Source organism: Globicephala melas, chromosome 14, assembly GCF_963455315.2.
Source record: "Globicephala melas chromosome 14, mGloMel1.2, whole genome shotgun sequence".
Classification (NCBI taxonomy): Eukaryota; Metazoa; Chordata; class Mammalia; order Artiodactyla; family Delphinidae; genus Globicephala; species Globicephala melas.
The window spans coordinates 20429226-20454372 of record NC_083327.1 but is presented as its reverse complement, the minus strand read 5'-3'; the positions used below and the strand labels follow the sequence as shown (position 1 = coordinate 20454372).

The 25147-nt window shown below is 36.9% G+C and overlaps 1 protein-coding gene across 1 annotated transcript in view; it reads right to left on the bottom strand.

The window, feature by feature from the left end:
• Window positions 1-1294: 1294 nt before the first annotated feature.
• Window positions 1295-25147, bottom strand: part of ZNF292 (zinc finger protein 292) — an 87854-nt gene continuing 64001 nt past the window's right edge. Inside the window, exons 7-9 of the mRNA XM_030859449.2 lie at window positions 20277-20413; window positions 17818-17959; window positions 1295-10864 (exon numbers count right to left, since the gene is read on the bottom strand). Coding sequence (XP_030715309.1) covers window positions 3719-10864; window positions 17818-17959; window positions 20277-20413 — 7425 coding nt within the window. The 3' untranslated portion in view covers window positions 1295-3718. The remainder of the gene's footprint in view (window positions 10865-17817; window positions 17960-20276; window positions 20414-25147) is intronic.

Below are 25147 nucleotides of genomic sequence, written 5' to 3'. Positions count from 1 at the left end.
TTGGATGTAGGGTGATGAAACATTAACCACCAATACAGCAAGGGAATCAATCCAATTGGAATGGATAAACTGACCAATCAGAATAATCACCACGTGTAAACAGCTGGTACAGGTGCACTGGTGCACACCTGCTGATTACGAGCCCTGGCTGAATGAATGACATCTTAGATGGCTGTTTCCCAAAACATGTTCCTTAAATCACTAACTTAGTGGGATATACCTAAGTATTAACATTAAAAAATTTTTTTTTAATGTTCACGGTCATTTAAGTCTGAAAAATTCCCATTTTAACAGTTAACATCTTTTCTGTACAGCAGAACCTCTCAGTCTTCAATACGCGGATGTACACTGGATTCGTTAAGGGAAGCTACAGCACGCAGTTTAGAAAACGGCTTTCATCACTGCCATCACCTTCCCACCCACTGCTAGCACACTACACTAAACATCTTGAAAAAGGCTGCCTTACCGCTCCACTTCTTGACACCTCTCACATTCATCAGTCTCTTTCTCAACTCCAGTAACATTCTTTTTTCTGGCGCCCATCAATTTTTTCACGGACTACTTCAAGTCTCCCTGCTCTTAACCTCCAACTTATCCAACCAATCCTCTATACAGTGCCAATTATCTTTCTAAAATCGGTACCTGATCAAACGGTTCAACTGAAATGCATTCAGTAACCACTTGAAGAACAAAACACGATAAAGACTAAATGTGGCAAATAAGAACCTTCACGACCTGGCCCATCAGCCTCCTCAGCTTCAGCTTCTCCAACTCCCTATCTTTCCACACAGACCACCTGCAATACTGCAAACGCACTATGCCACTTCTTATCTCCTGCCTAGAATTCCCCTTTCCCCTCTGAGCAGCCGCCGACCACTCATTGATCTTTCAAGACCCATCTTTCTAGAAACACTCATAACCACCTACCTCTTTTTCCCTGAAAAACAGAGCATTCTCTCGATGTCTCTAGCTTTCATGTACTTTTATCTTAATAACTATAGCAACTGTTTGCTTACCTGATGATCAAAATTTGCCTTTGTAAAACTCTGTCCAGCCATTTAAAATAATTAATTATGCTGAATTTAACATTGCTGAAAATTTCTCAAACTGTTACATTTCACTTAATGATGTATTCTGAATAACATGTTCTGATCTGTAAGATTCAAATTCTCTGAATTTAGAAGAGAGAAAAAAATCCATTTTTCAAATGATGAAAACTTAGGCAACTTTACACTGTTGGAAGAAAATATCTCAAAGACAAGAGATTGAGGAAAATTATACCATGAAAAATATATACTTTTTGATACTTTTTTAATACTTAGGCATTACATTCTGTATCAAATTTTACCAACATGCTGTTGTTCTATAAATTCATTATTTTATACCATAATTTGATTTTTCTGTTCCATGCTAAAAAGCCCACTATTCCATAATTACTTTTAGCATACAGTACCTGGAATATAAAAAAAATTAACTCAATGTTGGCAAACTGCCCGCCCCACCCCACCCCCAACATGTAGGAGAACAATTACAGAAGTTCTAGTGGTTAATTTTCTTAAGCTAATGAGCAAAAGAAAAGCCCCAGTACACTGGCATTTTCCCTTAACAGGCTCATCACTACATTCATCAGAAATAAACCTACTTACTGCTGTACTATACAGGGCAGTTTGCCAAATGCCTACCTTTTAAGATCTAGGTCAACTTCTAAGAAAACTGTACGGAAACATTCAGTTGTTAACAAAAATTTAATATTAAAATGACTCAAAGTTATTATTAATTTAGAAAAAAACATGTATTAATCACCCATAAGAACAACTTTTATTTTAATAAATAACAGTGGGCTTACCAAAGGATAGGGATTTTAATGTGTCAAGTTTTATGCATATTGGTAATAAACCTTAAGGAGGTGAAACCAACTATTCAATATAACCCATTCGGCCCTAAAAATAAAACTATAATACTTTAATAATAAAACTTAAAAAAATATTTTCCAAAAGAAAATAATTCACTCCTTGACCATGCTTATTTATTCAGAGTACCAGCAATTTCAGTTAATGTTAAGTGCTTCATTTTTCCTGCAAGTCTGATGTTGCACAGGGAATATACACAATTTCATATCACAATATCATCAATATCTCAGGCTAATAATATTGTGAACGCAACTGGTTTATAACAAAGTCAAAAATCAATGCTACTATTTATGGCAAACAGAAACAAAAGTAAATTTGAAAGGATGTTTTCTTTTGTTTCCAGTACTGATTTTAATTGGAATTCAAAGGAAGGTAATAAACTCTCGTGAAATAACCTCTATCTCTGGCCGTAAATCCACAGTATAAATATGGTGAATAAAGCTAATCTATAAGAGCTAACTATATACTGAATAACCAAAATAATCAATTGTAACAACTAATACTGCTCTGGAAGACCCACCTAATGAAAAAAGTATCATTAGATATGGTGGGAAAATACAGACAAATCTGTACAATCTAACATCTATAAACAGTAAAATCAAAACATCCAACTTCCTTATAGAAAGTGTTTCATCTATGTAATTATAAATGTTTAAGGACTCTTGCATTTTATAAACACAAGATGGGCTCACTTTGATGATACCAATTTTTAGATTTATAAAAATGTTTAAAAAAATCTTTCCACAAAAGTTTATACAGTTTAAAGCTATACACCAATCTATAAATCTCAGAAAATGGGGGAAAAAAACCGAACAAATAAAACCCAAAAACCTTTATAAGATCACATGTATAAAACAAGAAATGAAATGTGATTTTATTTAAGGCAATACTGGGCTACTTCACAAATCACCACCTCAAATATTTACACTGCTCCACACTACTAGTTTCTATCACATTCACAAAGGATTTTTTTTTTAAATACCAAATGTTTAAAATCTTTGATGTAGTAAATTCTTTATTCACATTTCCATTATATTTCATGGAATCATAGTAACTATATCCAATTAGAAGCACTGAAAAGAAAACTGCAGCTATAGGAAATTGCTAAAGAATCTGCTTTAATTTCACATGAGTACCACCCAAAAAATCCTGGAGGGTAAATTTACAAAGCAGAGCAAGGTGTTGATATAACGTGCCTACTTTGTGAAAAGTAATTTTTTGAGATAGTCTTGTAAATAAATGTTTTATGTAAAAATCAATGAACTATGGCAGAGTTTCTAGTTTTAGTTAAAAAAATTCTTAATTTAAAACAATAAAAGAACAGTTTTAAAAACTTGATCACTTAGTTAAAAATTAAAATTCCAAATATAAATGTGTCATTTAATAGTTTAGACTTACACACTGCTGGTGGCAGCAAATGATTTACAATAATAAATATATACAAAAAAGGTATCTACAGAGTACTGTTACACATGAGCAGTGACCCGGTGAAACATATCAATCACACAGATAATTCAGTTTAGTTCATGGAAAGGGCAACTGGCTGATAGAAATTTGAGGTTTAGCTCGACTATTTACAGTAACTGAAATATTGATTCTGTTCCTCAAGTCCCATAGGGATAAAAAAAAGTTTTACATGACAAATGTCATGTTCATTTTTTTTCCTTTTCTTTTTTTTCTCTTTTGGCCAGGTTAATTCATGTCAGCAACAACAAAAGAAAAAGAAAAAGGTTACACAATTCTAGCATGCTTGATGGCTTCCTATTTAAAATAAAACTGTAAATAATGTATTAATAGCACATGAGTTATCAGTTCTGCCCTCTCCCCGTGGCTTTGCCCATACTGATTTCTTTCATAACAGACACATCTGGATCATTTGAATGCACTTCAAGTTTTTTCAGACTGACGGTAGGTTTCATTTCCTGAAGTTGCTTTAAGACAAGCTCAGTGCAATTTTTAAGAGTCTTGTCTAAAACAATTTTTACATTATCACTGCACTGAAGCTGTGATGGATTGGCAAACTGTACAAAGGTTTCACTTTCTTTACAAGAACATATATGATTTCCACTAGTCACAGCAGTCTTGTCAACATTTTTTCTTGCATTTGAATGGGATCCTTTTTTATTCCCACTATTTGGATGGTCTTTGTCAGTATTTTTCTTCTGCTTCACTGCAGACTCCTCAAGAAACTTCAGAAATGATACTTCGAATCCCATTGGTTTAAATGAGCTCCAGTCAAAAGAGGCAGGATGCTCCTCAGTGGTTTGTATTGCAACAGCGGTTTCTTCTTCCTTGTGCATACTACTGAACTCAACTGCCGGTGCTGGTTCGGCTTTTTCAACTTTCCTCTTTTTATTTTGGGAGACATTTTTTTCTTTATTAACTCTCTTCAAATTACTTGCTTTTTGTTTTTCTGACTGGCAGGGGTTATCTTCCTGAAAGTCTTTACTAACATTTGAAGAGGTCTGAGCTTGGGTCTCCACACTTGTGTTGTCTTCATTTATTAATTTGGTAATAAATAATTCTGTTAGCTCATCCACTTCATCTTTTTCATTTTTTTCAACTTCCTTCTGTGGAACTACAGTTGTTCTTGAGTTATCACTGCTCTCTGATATACCCGTGTCAGAATCTTTCACATCACTCTTTTCAACTTCTTGCTCAGAAGTTTCCTTTAATTGTGAGTTGCAACACCGTTTGAAGACAATGAGGAGATTGCGGTGTTGTGATGTAAATGCCTTAGATAATTTATGGCATTTATAATGTCTAATTATATTGCTTTCGCTTGTAACAACTGACGTACACCCCTTTATCATACATGGATACTGGGTGACAAATCTGCTCGTACACTCAGATAAGGCATCATTTCTAGCCTTTATAGAATATACATGCTTCCCACGTTTCAGAGAATAAGGCTTATTTTCTTCAATCTGCACAATCTTTGCAGTCTTGTTTTCCAAATTATTTTTTTTCTTTCGTTTGGTCTTAGGCATTTTGGTTCCTTCCCTTCCAGATCTGTATTTTGTCCCCCGGTGTTTAGACTTTGTCTTTTCTTGGTTTGCCTTGCTTGATATGTTTTCCTGACCAGGTGTTAATCTTCTTGGCCGAATCAGATGAGCTTTATGTTTGTCATTATGCTTATTAAAAATGTGTCGGAGGAGATTGGACCGGGTTGCATATATTCGGTCACAGCCTTCACAGTCACACTTGTATATGCCATCTTCCTCAGTTTTACTTCCCCTTGCCCCAATTCCATGATCTGCCTCAAGATGAACAACATAGTTCAAATATGTGGTAAATGAAGATTTACACTCTGACTGATCACATGGAAATTTCCCAACATCCACCGAAGCAGTCATACTTTCAATTTCCTCAGGAGACATCTCGTGAAGTTTCATGTAGTGTTGTATTAGGCCAGTAATTGCTTGGAAAATTCGAGAGCAGTCACTCACCTGACATCGAAATTCTTTCACAGTCTGTTTAGTTTCAATTTCTTCACTGTCTTTACCAGCTTCGCTTTCCTCTTCAACCTCTGCAGAAAATGCAGGTAGATCTGATTTGTGTACAGCCTGGTAATGCAGAATTAAGTTTTGCTGTATTGTAAAGGCAGCAAAGCAACCCTGATGAACACATCGATAAGGTCTGTAGGGACTGTATCTTGTGGGAAACTCAAGAGATTGAGAAACTGGCTTCTTGCGTTTTCTCTCCTCCTTTTCTTTTTTATGTCTCCTAACTTTCCGTCCTTTGGTTTGTACATTTGTGAGAGAATTTGTATTACATTGTTCTGAAGTAACGGTCATCACTTGTGAAGAACTTTCTGTTTTATCAGGACTTTTTTTTTCTAGAAGTTGTTTTTCTGGGATCACTGCTATATTACTGAGGGTATTTTCCTTCATTGTACCCAATTCTAAAGCAGGCTGGAATTCCCTTTTATTTTCCTCTGTCATAGCTAGCTGTCTTTTTACTTGTGTAATTCGTGGGGCTGACGAATTTTCACTCTGAGATTTTCTTCCATAAGGCCTTTTTATTTTTAACTTTACCATTTCTTCTGTTGTAAAATGATGTACCAACTGACAGTGTGCCCGGAGATTCGAATTTCTCGTAAATGTCTTTGTACATGTAGGTACTACACATTTAAATGGAGCAAATTTCAACTGATTCTTCTTAATTTCAAGAATCATCTCTGGAGTGTACTGATGAATTTTACCGTAGTGCTTAAACAGTGCATCTTTTGTCATAGCACTGTAATTACAGCCTTGGTTTTGACACACAAAGGGTTTATTAACTCTGTCATTAAACTGAATGTTGCTTATCATTTCAGAAACTGGCTGAACAAGTGTGACATTTGGAATTGGTTTAACAGGAGTGGGAGTCAGTGTCACTGACGTATTTATCAGTACACACTGGGGTGCTGGAGAGGACAGGTCGTTTTCTAATTTTAATTTCTGTAAGCCTTCTAAAATCTCCTGTACTTGATCCTCCTTATGTAATATTTCAGGCTGAGGAATGTTACTTTTTGTCGGCATGACACCTATGAAGGAAGAAAACTGAGAAGAATCGGATAATTTGTTATTTTGTACAGTGTTTACTGAAGGAAGCTGAATGTTATAATTTATTTGAGCATTCTGTGATGTTTCACCAATACCCTGAGATCCACTTTTTACCTCAAGTATTTGAGAATTCATAGCACTTTTAATAATTTCAAGAGTTTTTTCAAAGTTTTGTATAACATTGTCTTCAGAAATCTGCAAATCAGAATTTATTGAAGGTGCGCATGAATTCAAAGCCATCATTTGGGAATCACCATTTTCAGTTTTTAATGTTAAGGGAGCTAACACTGTATGGGACTCAAGACTGGTTTTAAAGTTTTCTTTCACATCAGTTATAAACAACTGATTGTCAACATTATTTAACTTCTGTGTTAGATTTTCCACCAAACCCTGAGGTTCACAATTAGGAATTACAGTTGAATGAAGGTTAGTAGTGGGTATCTCAATCCTCTTTGCTATAAGTCCCATTGCCGTTAGGTCACTTGTTACCAAGTTTTGGGGAGCATTAGGGGCAATTAGTGGAGGAGCAACTTTCTTTCTTCTCTTAGAAGCACTGTTTCCCTTTTTATTTAAATGACTAGACCTTGTGTTCTGAGGACCACTTATAACGGAAACTCGTGAACTGTTACTGATAAAATTTTGTGATGGCCCACTAGAATTAGGGAATGAACTAGAGCACAGACCATTTTCAACAGTCTTCAGTAGTAAGTCATTTGCTGGAAAAACAGGCAAACTGTTGCATTCCTCAATGGAGGAAGTTTTGGAGTTTGGTGTCCTAGTCTGGTCTGTCAGCAGGGGGTTTGCATGGCATACAGTCTGCAGCAGGGGTGGCACAGGTGGATTTGGCATCACTGTTGCATTTACTGGTGCTGGGTCTGAGACACAACCTGGGGGAACATGAGAGAGCACATCGGCACCCTCAAATGTACTGGGAATGCCGGCAGTTTCCAAAGCCTGTTTAATAATTTCGCTTCCCTCTTGACTAACACTTGTATTAAAGTTAGTCACACCACTCCGAGGAAATGTATTTGGTAAAAATGCTGAGGAGCGATTTTCAGCAGCAAGAAGTTGCAGGAATGATGGATCTTTAAAACATGCTCCTGGACTGAAGGTAGACTGCTGCGGCTGCTGCGAGTTTACTGCATTTGTGGAGAGAATCATGCTGGCAAGAAGAGAAGGCTGCCCGTTACTCTGCAGAAGTTCTTGAGCAATTTCTGCCCCATCCAGTGGTTTACAGTAAGATCGCTTAGACAAGTGTCCACCCAGAGATCTGGGGTTAGTGAAAGCCCTGTAACACCTGCTGCAGATAAATTTCCCGTCTCTGATAATTGCCGGCCACTTAGCCCTTTTGTTGTGCTTGGGTTTTCTTTCCTTCCCATTTGGGCCCTGCCCACGGTCTTTTTTCACTTTTTCCAGTGCAGACTGTTGGGCACTGGTGCCACTGAAGTCATTTCCAACATTGACTTGTGAAGGAAAAATTGCATTCTCACCATTACCTCCCTTTAGAAAAGAGGAATTAGTGTTCCCTTCGATCTGTGAGGAAAAATGGTTTGTATTATTTTCCAGCTGGGAAAAAACAGAATTAGTCCCACTATCTGCTGGTGAAGGGAAGAGAGACATTGAACTACTTTCTGCAGGTAACGGAAGGAAAGGATCTGAGCCACTGTCGATATTCAAAGGCAGAACTGTTTTGGTTAGATCTTCCATTTGTGCTGGCAAGGTAGTACTAGATAAATTTTCCATTTGGGAACATAACATACCACCACCTTGTTCATTTTTATCCTGAGAAGGTATATTTGGATTTATGACACTTTCCACTGAGGGCAAGAGTGGAGCTGACACATTTGCTAAATGAGCTGGGAAAATGGAAGGTGAGACATGCTGCAACTGATTAGAACAAGTAGGATTCCCATTGGCTTTGGTCTGTGGTGTAAAAAATGCATTATTAGAGCTGCTCACCTGTGATGGCAAAAAATAAACAAACTTTCCATTATTTGGTGTATTTAAGTTGTTAGCTTTCTGACCCCTTTTGCTTTTGCGTTGCATTTTGAATGCTGCATACTGGTCGGGGTGTGCTGTCTTCATGTGTTTCCCAATACTCTGTGAAGAGTTATAGGTTCGAGTACATCCCTCAACCTGGCAACTGAATTTCTGAACTGGTGCTTTTGGAGGCACTGATGGAGTTCCTAAAGAATTACTGAGGTTGGGCTGTGGTGGAACAAATGTGATACTTTCTAATGTCTTCAGAGGTAAATTATAAAGATTGGACGATGTTTTAACATTACCTCCACATTCAAACTTGGCAGTTGGTAAATTGTTTTGAAATCCTGCCTGATTTTGCACAGAAAAGGTCATCAGGTTGTTCACTTGTCTTTCTAAGTTTTGTGGAGTAAGGTCATCTATTTTGAGGGCTTCCGAATCTACTAAAGAATTCTGAGTAATCTGGGCTTCATTAAAACAAGCCTGTTCTTTTCTCTCTTGGAAACCTGTATGACACAAATCATTACAAGGATCTTCAACTGGTGTATGTAAGTTTGTGACCAGTGATTCACCAGTGCCTTGCACAGCTGAGTTTTCTTGCTTTCCAAAGTTATCCTCGATCCCCTGGTTGAGGGATACCTTAATAGACACAGCTACCTCACTGGCCTGAAGCAGAGGAACAGGGGCAGGGTTTTCCAAACCATTTGGCAATGGTCCATCAGCTTGCTTGAGCTCTGAAGCAGAAATCTGGTCTTGTTTGGTCACAGGTGATTCTGCCTTGCTTTTATCCCAAGCACCACTTCTATCTGCTGGGAAGGTGTTTTCCATGTTATTTTCTGAAGGAAGCACAGATCCTTCTTTCTTAGTGTTCCCTTCTGCGTTCTGATTCACTCTGGAAGGCTGAACAGAATCTCCACAAGAATTAAGTTGGTCTTCAGGAGGCAGCACTTTTTCAGGAGTACTGTGATCATCCAGATGCTTTTCTAGTTCACTCTGAGAACGATAAACTTTACCACAACCTGTGAACTTACAAGTATAGGTATTATAATGTTGTGCTTCATGATCATATAGTAAATAAGCTTCTGAAAAAATTCTGCCACATTTAGGAAACATGCACTTTGCTCTAAAGACTTGATGTTCCTTTCGGTGGGTTAAGAGCTCTGCGTAACTATTAAAACCGGCCTTACATTTCATTTGTATACAGATATATGGTTTACTGCCACAGTGCATTTGTAAGTGATCATTGAGATGAGTAACACTTACAAAATGCCGTCTACAGTACTGGCAAATAACTTTTTTGCTTTGCATTTCAAGAAAGCGCTTGGCATCTTCATTATCCTTATGTCCCTTTACATGAGCAATTAAATTTTTAAAGTACTTAAAGCCCTTTTTACAAAAAGTTACAGGGCAATTGAATTCATTAACAGGTACTGGTTTCTGGACTGGGATCACCTCTGGCTCATAAGATTTGTCTTTGTCATCAGTTTCATCATCTGAACCATCATTATCATTAAACACTATGAAGTCTGTTGAGTAGAGACTATTCTTCTTGATAGGCCGCTGTTCCTGCTTGGCCACAGCATTAGTCTTCTGATTCTCGTTGGTAGTTGTGATCTTAGGAGGCCTTCCCAACCTCCTTAATGGTTTCATAGCTGCTAGTCTCTCTTTACTAGATTGTTTAACATGCAATGTGACATGAGGGACGAAAGTTTCTTTAGAATTAAAGTTCTTTGCACATATGGGGCAACTGTAAATCCCATCTTTGTAATGTTTTTGAGCATGTCGTACTATTCGATGACCAAGGAATTCTTTGTCACATAGCACACAATACTGCATGTAGGCTTGCCAGTTCCTGAACCTAGCAGATATAAATCCCCTCTCTCTTAATTGTTTTATCTCTCTCTTTTTCTGCTTTTCATCACAAATGTCTCTAAGAAGGCCAGAATTAGCACCAATTCCACCATTCATGGAAGTTTCTTTACTCTCTTCCTGATAGTCTGCTACTTTCTCATAAACCTCACTGTCATTTAGTTCATCTATTGAAGACACAATGGATGCTTCTTCTCCCATTAATGCAAGACATTGTCGTTTTAAGGTTTTCCAATCCCAGAATTCTGGATCAAAGGGCCACTGAGTTTTCAATACAAGTAAGAGCTCACAGCGTAGAGAATTTGGTATTGGAAGATTCTCTTCATCATATTTCTGGTCTGGTTGGTTATACAACATTTCCACGGCATAATATGCATCTACCGTAGGCTCAATAAGAAATTCACTCAGTTGACAAGCACGTTTAACTTCCAGATCATCAGGCAACAAGCATGAAATGGTCTTGCAAATAGATATTTTCACTTCAGTATTTTCTGTAGGTTCCAGGCGAAGAGCTTTTACACATAGTTCTATACAAGTGGCAAGTCCAGCCCCTTCAGTCTGTGAAAAAGCAAGTAAGAAATGTTATCTTAATTTACACTCATCAACAGATTTGTGAATTTAGTAATTTTAAAACTGATGTTTGCTTTTCTCAAATTTTGCAATAGCCAATATATGCAGATACCCCCTTCCAAAGCATTGTAGCTGTGTGTGTGTGTGTGTGTCTATATGTGTAATGAGCTGTAGAGAATAGCAGAAAAAGCATAAACGTTGGGAGCTAAGACATGAGTATAAAATCATCTAACGGCTAGGCAAACTTGGACATTATTTAACTTCTCTGACCTTTCATATCACAATATAAAAGAGATGAAAACAACACAAACTTCATGAAACTGCTGTGAGCATTAATAGATATTGTGTATCTAAAGTAGTTGGTATAGTTTAGTATTATGTCTGGCACACATTAAGTGATCAATAAATGTCATTAACTTTACCACAAATTTCATTTCCTAAGTTTATATTTACAATCCTTCTGAAACAAAACCCTTAGTCCAATTACAAAACTGAGAATGTCCCCATAATTCCTAACTCGTTAGTAATGAAAGGAGATTTTCACATTTAAGAGAATAAAGTTATCTGTTCCTTAATATTGGGAATTCTAGTTCTATTATAAATTTGAATGCCAAATCAGCTACCTCATGGTTGGACCATCTTTTTTTTTTTTTTTAAGATTATTTTTGATGTGGACCATTTTTAAAGTCTTTATTGAATTTGTTACAATATTTCTTCTGTTTTGTGTTTTGGTTTTTTGGCTGTGAGGCATGTGGGATCTTAGCTCCCTGACCAGGGATCGAACCCACGCCCCCTGCACTGGAAGGCGAAGTCTTAACCACTGGACCACCAGGGAAGTTCCTGGACCATCTTAAGAATTAGGAGTAGCAGGAGACACAATAAACTTTTTTCCTTTTGAATTAGCATCTTGAACTATTATTATAATATAGCAGTAATAAAGGTAAGACTCATGTGAAAGATACATGTAATGAAGAGATAAAAATGGGTTTTACAAGGCTAAAAGAGAACAAATATATGAAAAATAAGCCAGTCACAAGATGTGGTCACATTCATGGGAATGAAATATGTGTGACATAAGATCAAAGGGCAAGAAAGTCAAAAAAGGTCCAAGAAAGCTGAGAGGATCTGTATTTTTACAGGTTAAGAAGGAAATAAAATATTTTACTAAAACAGAAGCTTAGATTTGTGGGCCAAAAGGAAAGTGAGTGAAAGAGGCTGAGATGCTAACGGCCATCTTAATGTTATAAATACATTTGAAACCTTAAGAAACAAGGCTAACAAAACAAACTATGTCAAAATTTTTATTCTTCTGAGTTTTCATCTTTGTGTGTGTCTGATTGAAAATTAAGTTTATAGGTAATATTCAGATCATAAACTGGTTATGTAACAACTGTTTTTTTTAAGAGTTGAGTTTGAATTCACAATTTCCCATAAGTACAATGTGATTAAACAAGTAATTAGCCCATAAAAACCTACTTAATAATATCAGTTAATAAAAGTACTGATAGCACCAGCTTGAATATGAGTCACAGGAGCAGAAACCTAAGTGAGATCCATTCAGAGAAGGAATAGAGACTCATCCCTCTCTCTAGCACTGGCACACAGCAGGCAATCTTCTGAAAAATGCAAGGTTTTATCTTTGGTGTCTCCCTTTTCTATTCCTTTCCTCTGGCTGCCCAGTATCCTTGACCCAAAGCTACCCAAGGCTTACATGCTGATATTCCTTCCCCATTAACATCCCATTCAGCCCTTCCCTATCCACCCACAGCATCATGGCTTACCCTGCTTTAAAATTCTTAAATGGTTATTACCCATGTCTTTCAGAATTAAATATAAACTGCTTAGCATGGAATGAATACAAAAGGGCCCTCACAGTCTGACCTATGCCTCATCTGGTCTAGCCTCATGTTTTATCTTTTCCCTATCCAAACAGCCTACACTCCAGGCAATGTGAACTGTAGTTCCCCAACTACGCCATTCTCTCATGTCTTGATACAACTTGTGATATTGTAATATACTGCTAAGAAATATATATTTTGGTCTCCCCCCCCCCCCAGTTCCCACATGGCTCCTAAAACCTTTGTAATTTCCTAAGTAATAACAGCTATTGGGGCATCTTTTGTTCCCAGCTTTTGAAATAGGTGAAATGAGTGTTTTTTGGTTATTTATAATAAGGCTTTTTCGATCACACTGGAGTTTATTAATGAGATGATTTCTGAAAGCCCCTAGATAACCACAGGCTGGGGGCTGTCAGGGGAACCAACCTGTGATCAGAGGGTTGAAACTTTCAGTCCCCCTCCACTCCCTCCAAGGAGGAGAGAGAGGATGGAGGCTGAATCTATTACCAATGGCCAAAGAAGCCTCCATAAAAGCCCATAAAGAAGTCGGTGCAGAAGCTACCCTGGTGGCGCAGTGGTTGAGAGTCCGCCTGCCGATGCAGGGGATGCGGGTTCGTGCCCCGGTCCGGGAAGATCCCACATGCCGTGGAGCAGCTGGGCCCGTGAGCCATGGCTGCTGAGCCTGCGCGTCCGGAGCCTGTGCTCCGCAACAGGAAAGGCCACAACAGTGACAGGCCCGCGTACCGCAAAAAACAAAACAACAAAACAAAAACAAACAAACAAACAAAAAAGAACTCGGTTCAGGGAGCTTCTGGGTTTGTGAACAAGTAGAGGTGGGGGAGAGTAGCTCACTCTCTCCCCCATACCTTGCCCTGTACATCTCTATCATCTGGCTTTTCCTGAGTTGAATCCTTTCAAAATACACCAGTAATATAGCTGGTAAACTGTCTTCCTGAGTTCTTGTGAGCCACTCTAGTAAATTAATGAAATCTGACCAGAAAGTTGTGGAAACCTCTGATTTATAGCCAGTTGGTCAGAAGCACAGGTGACACCCTGGATTCAAGACTGGTAGCCGATGTTGGGGGAGGAGGGCAGTCTTATAAGACTGAGCCCTTAACCTACGGATTCTATGCTATCTCTAGGTGAACAGTGTCAGAATTGAGTTAAATTGTACGACACCCAGCTGGGGTCTGGAGAATCAGAGGATTACCTGGTATGGAAAAAATCTCCACACACTTGGTCATCAGGAAGTATTCAGTGAGTAGTGAATAGAGGAGAAAACAGTATTTTCTTTACACTACCTTTCATTCTTTTTCTGTTACTAGGAACACTCTCCCTCTCCAGCTTTGTTTGGCCATCACTATCTGAGAGTCTAAACAGACCAGTGGGTTAGAGGGCCCTCTTCTTTCATTCAATCAGCACCTACTTTACACCAGGCACTATGCTCAGCAATGTGCTCTCCCTCTCAGGAGTCTTGATATCCCTCTATATTTGAAAGACCCATATTACACTGCAACTGTTAGTGTGTCTCCATCAACAGATATGAGATCCTTAAGGGCAGGGCTATATTTTTCAACACTCGGACTTCAGGGGTCTAGGAAAAAGCATAAATAAAATGATGAACCAAGCTATCTGCTCCATTTCCTTTGCAAATCTCAAATAGAGTTTAAGAAGGAAACAATTATTTTAGGTAATATGTGAGCAGCTGGGCAATAATTTTCAACAACTCCTGGAGTTTTGGGGAGAAAAGGGGGGGCACCAGTTAACCCAAATCATCAACCTTGAGGCTAAATTTCATCATGTAAAAAAATGAGGAGTTACACTAGAACGCAGTCACTACAACATAACTTTAAGGTCTCTTTCATAGTCCTAAAACAACAATCATCTATGATTCTACTTTTAAGATAAAACCTCTGTTTGGTCAGATTTCAGAAAATAAAAACAAAGGGAGACATTTTATGCAATGGGAAGCAAGATTTTGGGGCAGAGCAATTACCACACTGCACATTATCCTGCTCCCCTGGACAACTTTCCCAAGCTATTCACACTTTAAGTGCTTTTTTATGTGCTTTACTTCTGAGCCCAAAGTCTCTCTAGAAAAGCACTACTCAACAGAACTGTCTGCAGTGATGGACATGTTCTTTATCTGTGCTGTTCAGTATGGTAGCCACTAGTCACATGGAGCTACTGAGCACCTACAATGTGGCTACTGTAACTGAAGAACGGAATTTTATATTTTACTTAGATTAACTAGCCATAAGTGTCTGATGGCCACCATAATGGACAGTGTAGCTCTTGTCCAAGATTTTTCCTCCCTCTCCAACAAGGTGTCCTTGTGAGCAGGATGTAAGGTTGAGGGAGGAGAGTCCCTGTTACCTAATCTCCTCAATTCCACGGATTAAGAAATGAAATCCAAAGTGGTTAAGGTTACCAGGTGGTCAACAAGTCAAGATTTATACCCAGTTTGTCTGGCTTCTAGTTTCAAGTTCCATCTACTTTGCCATGCTGCTCTTTAAGTTAGATATAAAGTAGTGGCACAACCTATATTTTAAAATTACATAGAAACTTATTGTTAAGTTTATTTTTTAACTGCAGCGCTACGACATATAAAATGAAAAAGTAGGATGAGTTAAGGTTGATAAAAACTGGAAAGCAGAAGGACTCAGTCCTGTTCTTTACTCCTGAAAATGAAGAGAAATTATTTCAGGAGAAGAATAGCGAAGATACATATAAGATTTACTGACCAGCTATAGATCTTAAAAGATATTTTTTAAAAAGAATAAGAATGTCTTTTGGTTTCTACTTTCAAAACCAAAATTATACATTAATTAAAAATACTTCTTATCATATTACATCCCGGTTTTCAAGGATTCCTAAGACCTGTCTGGCAAACCATTCCATGCAGTGCTAGCAACTTTGGAAAGTGACTTCCGTGTACATTTAAAGGGGAAACCAAATGCATCCTACAAGGGTTACTATAAGAAAAATTAATTTTGTAAAAGTTGGATTCTGATTTTTGCTAATAGATAAATGGAAACACTTACGCAATCTCTGCTCATCACTTCCCTTTTGAATTGTGTCTAATCTACTGTTTAATCCAACTATTAAGTGTTTTCATTTCTACAACTATGTTTTTGTATTTCTAAAAGTTCTTTTGACTCTTTTTAAAATCTGCTTGGTCATTTTTATAGGACCTCTCATACTTCAATTCCTTATTTTATATCTTTAAATATATGTATTTTATAATTTATCCGATAACTGTATTATTTAAAGTATTAGGCAAATAATTCTATCATTCTTTCTGTCTACTGAAATTCATTCATGTCAGACTGTTTCATATGTTTAATAGAGCTTGATGGTTAACTTATTTATGTCTTTAAATATATGTAATTTATCGTTTTTATCCTTGTATGTTTAACGCTATTGTTAGTTCTCTCTGCTAAAATTCCCTCATGGCAGACTGTTCTCTGTTTTGTAAATCTTGATGGTGAACCCATCTTAAGAAGGGTTTTATCTAAGAATCCTGTACTGAAGGTATGTCCCTCCAAAGCAGTTCTTCATTTGCTTCTGCCAGGGATCCCAGGCATTACCAGCCCAGGACTCCATCCTTACCTTCTTAAATACTACTTATGTAAGGGAGCAAAATCTGTCACCACCAAATGTGTCTCTTTGACCTGAGGATTATGTTAGGCTGATTACTTTTAAGAAACAGAAGACTAAGGAAGTTCTTCCTGTTACCCGCCACCCCTACTTGTTACTGCCTAAAAGAATTTAGACAGAGGGCCTGTTCTGGAATAGAGCTGTCACCAGAGATCTCTGCAAAGAATATGGGCTAGGGGTGGTGGGGAGAAACTCTGCAGGGCCTGGAGATCAGAGTCCACCGTGTCTGATAGTCTCTGCATGGCCCGGCACACCATTGGTTTACCAAACACTGCTTTTCCATCTTCATGTGAATTGCCTTCCTCCCCTCTGAAGCCCTAAACCACTACACCCAACATCCTCTTGTCTTTAGCTGAAGATGGTATTTAAGGTGAGAGTTTCGGCCATTTTGACGAGTTACTCAGTTTTCCTGGGTCTCTCCCATGTATACATGTTATTAAACTTTTGCCTGATCTTCTCTTGTTAATCTGTCCTCTGTCAGTTTAATTCTTAGACCAGCCAACATAACTAAGAAGAAAAGGGAGAGGAAAAGGTCTTCCTCCCTGACACTCACCTGGTGTGGGGATTCCTGGTTATACGGCAGGGTAAATGTGGACCCCAAATCGTGTGAGGGCAGACCTATGGTTACAATTTATTAGGGAAAACATTTCCCTCCTCTGACCCACAGTCCAGTCGGACATGCACATGGTTCCCTATCATCACCTGTGTTACACAGTATAATATTTTTCTAGTCCACTTTTCAATGAAATCATAGTATTTCAAAAGTTGGTGGAGGGAAGGAGGGGAACACAGAATTCAGTTCTAAATCCCCAACTTGAAAGGGCCCAAGCTCCCATCTCTTGTCTTATCCCTGTGTGGATATAAAAACTCAAACCCCTTAGTAACATACCCCAATCCTCACCAGGGTAGGAGAACCCTAGCATCAGCTCAAATTTCTACTCCAGTTTTTAGGTTTCTCTTCTTTTTGAGCCTAGGGATTTCCCCAATATTCTTGCAATCTCAGCTGCTATACATTAAGAACAATGTTTGTTTTATTTTATCAAGTATTTTTGGGTCTTTTGTAGAAGAAGGATTTTTAGATACCGTAATCTGCCAGACTGCTAGCAAAGGAAGCTATCTCTATATTTCTCTTTACACTTTCTAAATTTCTATAGAGCCAATTATCAAAATAGTATAACACCTAGCAGTAAAAATTGTGGAATGATAAAATGCAAGTATTATGTATATTGCTTTTCTCCAGGCTAAGAGCAAGCCCCTGGCTCTCATTTGCATTTTTAAGTTTCTCTGTATCAAGTATCATCAAGGACTAATAAGAAAATCAATGTTCAAAGCACTAAATGAAATAAACAAAAATCACTGGAAGAGGTGCCAAAATAATAAAGTCTTTTATTAAAGGTAATTTATATATTTGAAATTAAGATAAGATACCTTGATCGTTCTTACCTCTGAATTAATAACTTTAATCAGGAAGAAAATGTGATATACCGTCTTGGTTAACAAAGAAAGTTGACGACATCTTTCTAGGTACACTTGTATAGATGGTTCTACTCTTTGCTGTAATTTACTCCAAAAGAGAGTGAGTTCCCTTAAAAAAAAAAAAAAGTAAAAAAGTAAGCTGGAGCTATCACGTAAAATCATGAACATGTCAGGCTCGTAATTACATGTGAAATTAAAACTGGTTACAGATTCCAATTCTATATGTGGAATGAGGTTTAAAAGAAAAAAATCTCAATTTCTAAAGACTTATTATAAATAAAAATCAAGATATGACTTATTTTACTGATTAAGATTTCTGAATCTCAGAGAAGCACTCACTACCTTTTACTAGGAAAGCATCTGACATTTAAACAAGTTATACAAATGGTAACTTTGGGCCACATCTGAACTTTAAAGTAATAAGAAAGTGCAAAATGTGTGTGTATATATAAAAAGCTTCAATGGCATAATGATTTTTAAAAAGCATTTAATTTTTATCTTCTAACTTAAATTTAAATTATTAGATAATGTTAAGAATCAAGGATGACACAGAACCCAGAAGAAAATAACTAATCTGTGCCACAGCAGCGAAAAAATAAAAGAAACTTTGAAAAATAAACTTTGAAATTTATTTCAAATGCAATTACACTGTATTTTCTTAGAAAGTAATCCTACTGAACTGATGAATTTTCCTCCCTTTTACCTATTGTCCTATTTCTCTTCTGTCCTCCATAGTTAACTTCCACAAAAATCTTCTTCCTGGCTTCAACTTCCCCTCTCAAGTATTCTCCTCCATACAGGCCTTTCCTATTAGTTCCTCAGATTCCACTCCTAGCAACTGTGCCCTTTTCACCAACCACCTGAATAACTTGCTCATTTACTGGATTTTAACCTTCATATTGAGGACTTCAAAAATCTGTCTCTCCAGTCTTGACCACTTTCACCTTTCTAGTTCTTTATAAGACCTCCCCACTTTGATCTCTTTTGAAACCTGAAACTCAATATATGAAAAAGATGATTAACATTCTTTCCAGTTCACCCTTCTTCTAATTTAATGCATCATTATCACTGATCCTATCTATCAGCCTCTGCTTTTTACTATCCTCAAGACTGTTATCTTCAACATTTCTCTCACCCCACCCCACATCCACAGGAACACGTCGTAACTTCCCAGCTGGACTATTTACTGGCTTTCTAGTTGATTTTCCTATCTCAGCTCAATTCCCTGTATGGCCACTTCCTACCCCCAACTCGCCCTCATTGTTCAGGCTCCAATCCATTCTCAACTGTTAGTCTTAAACAGTGTTTCTTGAACATAAACTTCTATTTTGCCCCCTTCTACTAAGGGCTTTTAATAGACTGCTTTTGCTTTTCATATAAAACCCAGACTTTGATGCCTTTTGTAAACCAATATAACACATTAATTTCTTAGTCATCATTAATATTTGTTATATAGAAAACCTACTTGTCCTCAATAAATACATGTTATTTATTCTCCCTTCAGAATCCTTCTACCAGCCTTTTATATCAATCTTCTCTGTATTGCATATACAATTTTTCCTTCATAACTGAGCTCAACTGTTCAGAAAACCTTTACAATTATAAACTTTAGTCTTTTTCATTATACAACCATTTATTTAGCTTGCCTGTTCTATATTCACTTATATGACGTGTGTCACTTGGTAAATATCCTTAAATATCAGAACGTTGTAAACTAAATTTTCTTTTGTTTTTCCACAATACCAACACAACACTGAAGACTAATAATGCTGTCGACTGACCAGATAAATTGTCAGTTTTAGCTAACACTAACTTAAGACAGTTGATCTTAAGTTTTTTGAGTTAACTGAAGTCATCATCTCTGTTAGCTGTATCCTCCCAAAGGATTATATATAACAGGTTTGCCCACTAGGAAATGTACCATGAAGTTAGTGAAGTAGAATGATACCTCACAGAAATGAACTATATTTCTATACATAAATGACTAGCAGCTAGTTATGTAGTAAAAAAGTCTGCAATATGCAGAGCAAAAATATACACATTAAATCAGAGGTTGATTACATAATCTGAAAAAATTTTTATTGTGGCATTAGACATAAGCCCTTCTTTCATCTTCCAACATTTAAAAATTAATCATAATTGATCATTGCTGGTATACTAAGGAGTTGTGTGGTCCTTAATATAAAGTTTTTAAAGTTATAATATGAACTACTTGATAATCAGTTTGCACAGCATATAATATCTGAAAATAAGCTTTTTGTCTTTGTAACACTAAAAAGATTTTAAAAAATATGTTCTTAAGCTATCTGCACAACCTATCCTGTAATCTTATTGAACAAACTTCTTATTGAACAACTTCTTATTGAAGAAACAACTTCTTATTGAACAAACTTCTTATTGAACAACTATCTTATTGAACAACTCACCAAGCACAGTACATATCTCCTTGTTGAAGCTGACGTGATAAAAATGCAGTACATAAGACAAGAGCATTTTTTTCATCACCCTCAGATTCTAAGTTACAGATCATTTCTAGGGCATCTTTGCAATCAACTTCTGAAATCTACAGGGAAAGGATATAGAAATATGCCATAAAATGGTTTTATGTTAGAATATACAGTAATATACTTTATAATTTTTATTAGATATTTACAGATCATTTTCATCAGTAAAATCTCATTAACTCATACACTATCAATTCACAGTTTGTCATGACTAGCCTGCTGTTTAAAGAAATAATCTTTCTTCAAGTCAGAGAACCAATGATTTTCAAGACCTTTATAAGCATTCATTTACATGTAAATAACTAATGCTAATTATAAGCAACCTCTACCCATTAAATCAGGTCTATAATACTGAAAAAGAAAAGCTGCTACTTGTATTTCTTCCCCTTTATCCAGTAATTTAAAAAGCATTAGAATCAGCAAAAAGACAGAAATGTCTACTGGATATAGACTAGAAAAACAAAGTGTCTATTTATTGGAGGGAAACAAGTATAGTATGAAACATTTTATGTAGCTATACCACTTTTAAATGAAGCTCACCTCAGTTTTCTATAAATCTCCATTATTTTTCTTTTCACATAAATTCATTCCATCTCAAAGCTTGTCAACAGTCATGCATGCATAAGTATAACCTAGATGAAGGCAACTTGCTTCATTTAATTATGCACTTACATCTAATGCTTATTTTTTAAAAATTAAAATTTATAACCTCATTACAATGATTTACTACATAAAACAGAATTTACCTATGATCTCTACAAGTATTTGCTGTAAGATAAGGATTTGACAAACAGCATACAGTCACAAATCACTGGTGTTCCACAGAATTAGAAAGATTAATTCCAACATGGTACAACTGACAAATGGCAAAAATAATTGAAGATTAATACAGACCACTAGCACCCATGTACCACAGAGGTAACTATACACCTCCCTGTTGACCTTCTATGTCTCATTACTTTTTGAGTACGGGAAAAGTGTGTGTGTGTATGTGTAAAATGTAACATGTTTAGGATTAAACAAGTGTCTGAATGGGAATGAGGGTAATCTTGAGGTTGATCTTTGGTAATGAGGATAACGATTGCATGGGGATAGATTCAGAGGTTCCATTTTATACATTACACTGAGCTAGAAAACACTAAGATAAGACAAGACCCAACTCCAAGTCTATGTGTTTAACAACAATGATTTCTTAAAGGAAGTATGAAGTTAGTGTCAGAGTTATGACTGAAACCTAAGTCCTGGAACTCCCTGGCACAGTACTCTTTCCACTACTCCTCTGTCTGCCTCTTTCTTACAAATCTTTATCTCTAAGTGACCCTATGTAAACAAACACAAAAAGGGCTGAACAATATATATTTATATAATTAATATTTTCAAATATCTACAATAAGTTAAATGCATTGTTAGACATTTTATATATGTATGTTATTATTTAATCATAACTTTTCTACTAGGTAGGTATCATTAACATTTTATACATAAGATGTCAATAAACACAGTGAACAGCAGCTACTATTATTATTCATTTATTTGTGCCAGCTTCTTCAGAAATAGCATTGTTAATCAACATGATAGCTTGCCTGGTAAATACTATTTCTTTATAGAGATAAGGCTCAGAGAGGTTAAGTTACTTGCTCAAAGTTACCTGCTTAATTAGCAGAGTCAAGATTTCAACCCAGGTCTCGCTTCAAAGTCTGTGCTCTTTCTAGAATTCTACATGCACAAGCATACTGAGGGTCTTTCTTACTAAATATTGATTCTACATGTTCAGGTTTAACAAAAATTCTTACATCTTGAAAGTCTGATTTATTTTGAATCAAATATTTTTTTGTTGTTCTTCTAAAACCTAAGCCATTCTTATTGAATTTTCATATAATGCAAAATGTGTACATTATATATAAGGAAAGAAATTAATTTTCCCAATGATATTACTTACATTAGCTTATACTTAATAATTAAAAATATAGGGCTTCTCTGGTGGCACAGTGGTTGAGAGTCCGCCTGCCGATGCAGGGGACACGGGTTCGTGCCCCGGTACGGGAGGATCCCACATGCTGCGGAGCGGCTGGGCCCGTGAGCCATGGCCGCTGAGCCTGCGCGTCTGGAGCCTGTGCTCCGCAACGGGAGAGGCCACAACAGTGACAGGCCCGCATAACGCAAAAAAATAATAATAATAAAAAATATATATATATATTTATATATATTTGTATCTATGTAAGGTAGCCTCTATAAATTTATCCACATATATACAACATACCAACTGAAACATCTGCTATATTCAATAATACAGAAAACCTCACCTTTTATAGGTATACTAAGGAAACAATTTTACTATGTGCTATTTGATAGCCTTCATTCCCGATTTGCCACTAGGTGGCCCACTTGAAAAAAATATGACACTAAAGAGAAAATGAAACCTAAACTAATAAATGGCTTAATTAAAATTGTGCAAGTGAAATACAGGTCAAATTTAGCCATCAATGAGCAAGAATTATTTTTTATAATCCAAGGCAGCATAAAGTAAGGATTACCAATATAAGAACTATTTATACATTACAGATAGCTATTTTGTATTGCTCTGAAAAATGAGTAAAAATCTAATACCAGAAAATTTAGAAATATGAATAAAAATTTTAAAGCCAATTAAAATGATCTGTTTGTTAAAGATATACTATGCTAAATCCCTTTGTAAAGCATAAAAATCATTTCAAAAATGTGAATGACTTCCATGTTTTAATATAGCTCTTTCTATAAGATATTCAAAAAGTATACAACACTTCATCAATATTTTACATACATTTACCAAGTATACTTTTAAAATGTATTAGCTTTAACATATTTTAGGAATAGTCTTTTGCTTATCAAAATGAAATTGCTTTCCATCTAGAAAGGGACTTAAATGGTAAACCTGTCACATTAAAATAATTAGCTACTGTTTGTTTTTGTTTTATACTCTCAGGGTAGCAAAATCTTAGGTTAGGGGCTTCTCTGGTGGCGCCGTGGTTAAGAGTCCGCCTGCTGATGCAGGGGACACGGGTTCGTGCCCTGGTCTGGGAAGATTGCACATGCCGCGGAGCGGCTGGGCCCGTGAGCCATGGCCGCTGAGCCTGTGTGTCCGGAGCCTGTGCTGTGCAACGGGAGAGGCCACAACAGTGAGAGGCCCGCGTACGGCAAAAAAAAAAAAAATCTTAGGCTAGATTTAAAAGACGAATAATCTATAGTGTTAGGAAAGGAAAAAACTTCATATACTGTTTATGGGAGTATACACTGGCATAATCTTTTTTTGGATGGTAGTATGGCCCTATTTATTAATTTAAGATGTGTAGGTTCTTTGATCCAGCAATTCCACTTACAGAAATTTACCCTACCAGTATACCCCCAAGAAGAATGAAAGGATGTATGGACAAGGCAACAATTTAAATGTCCCCTAGTTTGGCTAAGATATTATAAATCTATACTATGGAATTATGCAGCCATGAGAAAGAATGAGGTTGATCTATAAGAAATAATATGGAGGGGCTTCCCTGGTGGCACAGTGGTTGAGAGTCCACCTCCCGATGCAGGGGACACGGGTTCGTGCCCCGGTCCGGGAGGATCCCACATGCCGCGGAGCGGCTGGGCCCGTGAGCCATGGCCGCTGAGTCTGCGCATCTGGAGCCTGTGCTCCGCAACGAGAGATGCCACAACAGTGAGAAGCCCGAGTACCGCAAAAAAAAAAAAAAAAAAAGAAATGATATGGAAAGATGTCCAAACTAAGAGGAGGAAAAGTGACCAGCAGCCAGGGTATGTTTAAGTATGTTTAAAGTGTGTGTGTGTGTGTGTATGTAAAAGTATCAGAAATATCAAATTTCACACTTAATGATTAGTCAGAGGAGTATTAAATGTGGAAATAATGGTTAGAGAGACACAAGGTAGATTTTACTTTTTTAACACTATGTTTATTTTGACGACAAAACCAATAAATACTGGATATAAAATAAACAACGCTAACTTCATTTTTACACCTACACCAAGAATTCAGGCCAAAATCCTTTCTAGAGAAGCCAGATAAACATTCATCTCAGTCCCATTCCTCTGCTACCTCTATCACACTGAAAGCGTCCTGAGAAATAGTCAATCCCTTGTCTACTGGCTCACTTGGACAAGGATTTCCTCAAAAGGACTATAGATCAGACCATGGCTGACTCTTTCCAATATCTATTCCTGCCTACTCTAAGGAATGGGTAAAGACCTCAAATGTTTACAAGAACCAGACAGGTAAAGTGAATGTTTGAAGCGGGTCATGTAGCATACCTCTTCTGAAGGGGGCAATGTCTGGGCAATTGTTCCAAAGTGATTACCTTTCCTTGGGGCAGAAATAATAACTTACTCCACTTGGAACAATGAAGAACCAGTTTCTATATGTTTGTAATAGAAACATAAAAGAGTAATCAAACAATCTCTAAGCAAAAAGGGATTTTTAACAAGGAATGTGTAGACTTACACATATCCCATCCCGTTCTACACTATGTGATCTAGTTTTATTCCTGGGGTGGGAAAGAGACTTGAGCGAACTCTGCTTAAAGAACATGAAATATCTTAATTCCACCTGCTTAACAAGAGAAGGAAAAAATAATTTCGTATGACATCAGAGATACCCAGGGTCTTCAGAGAGAATTTTTCTGAGGCTCTCCCAGAGTAGGCTGGGCTGCTGGTACTTAACTCTGGATAATTAGACCAAAAGGGAATTTAAGTTCAGTATTGCAAGATTTTTTGATTATTCAAGACAGCTAGAAATAGAGATTTTTCCT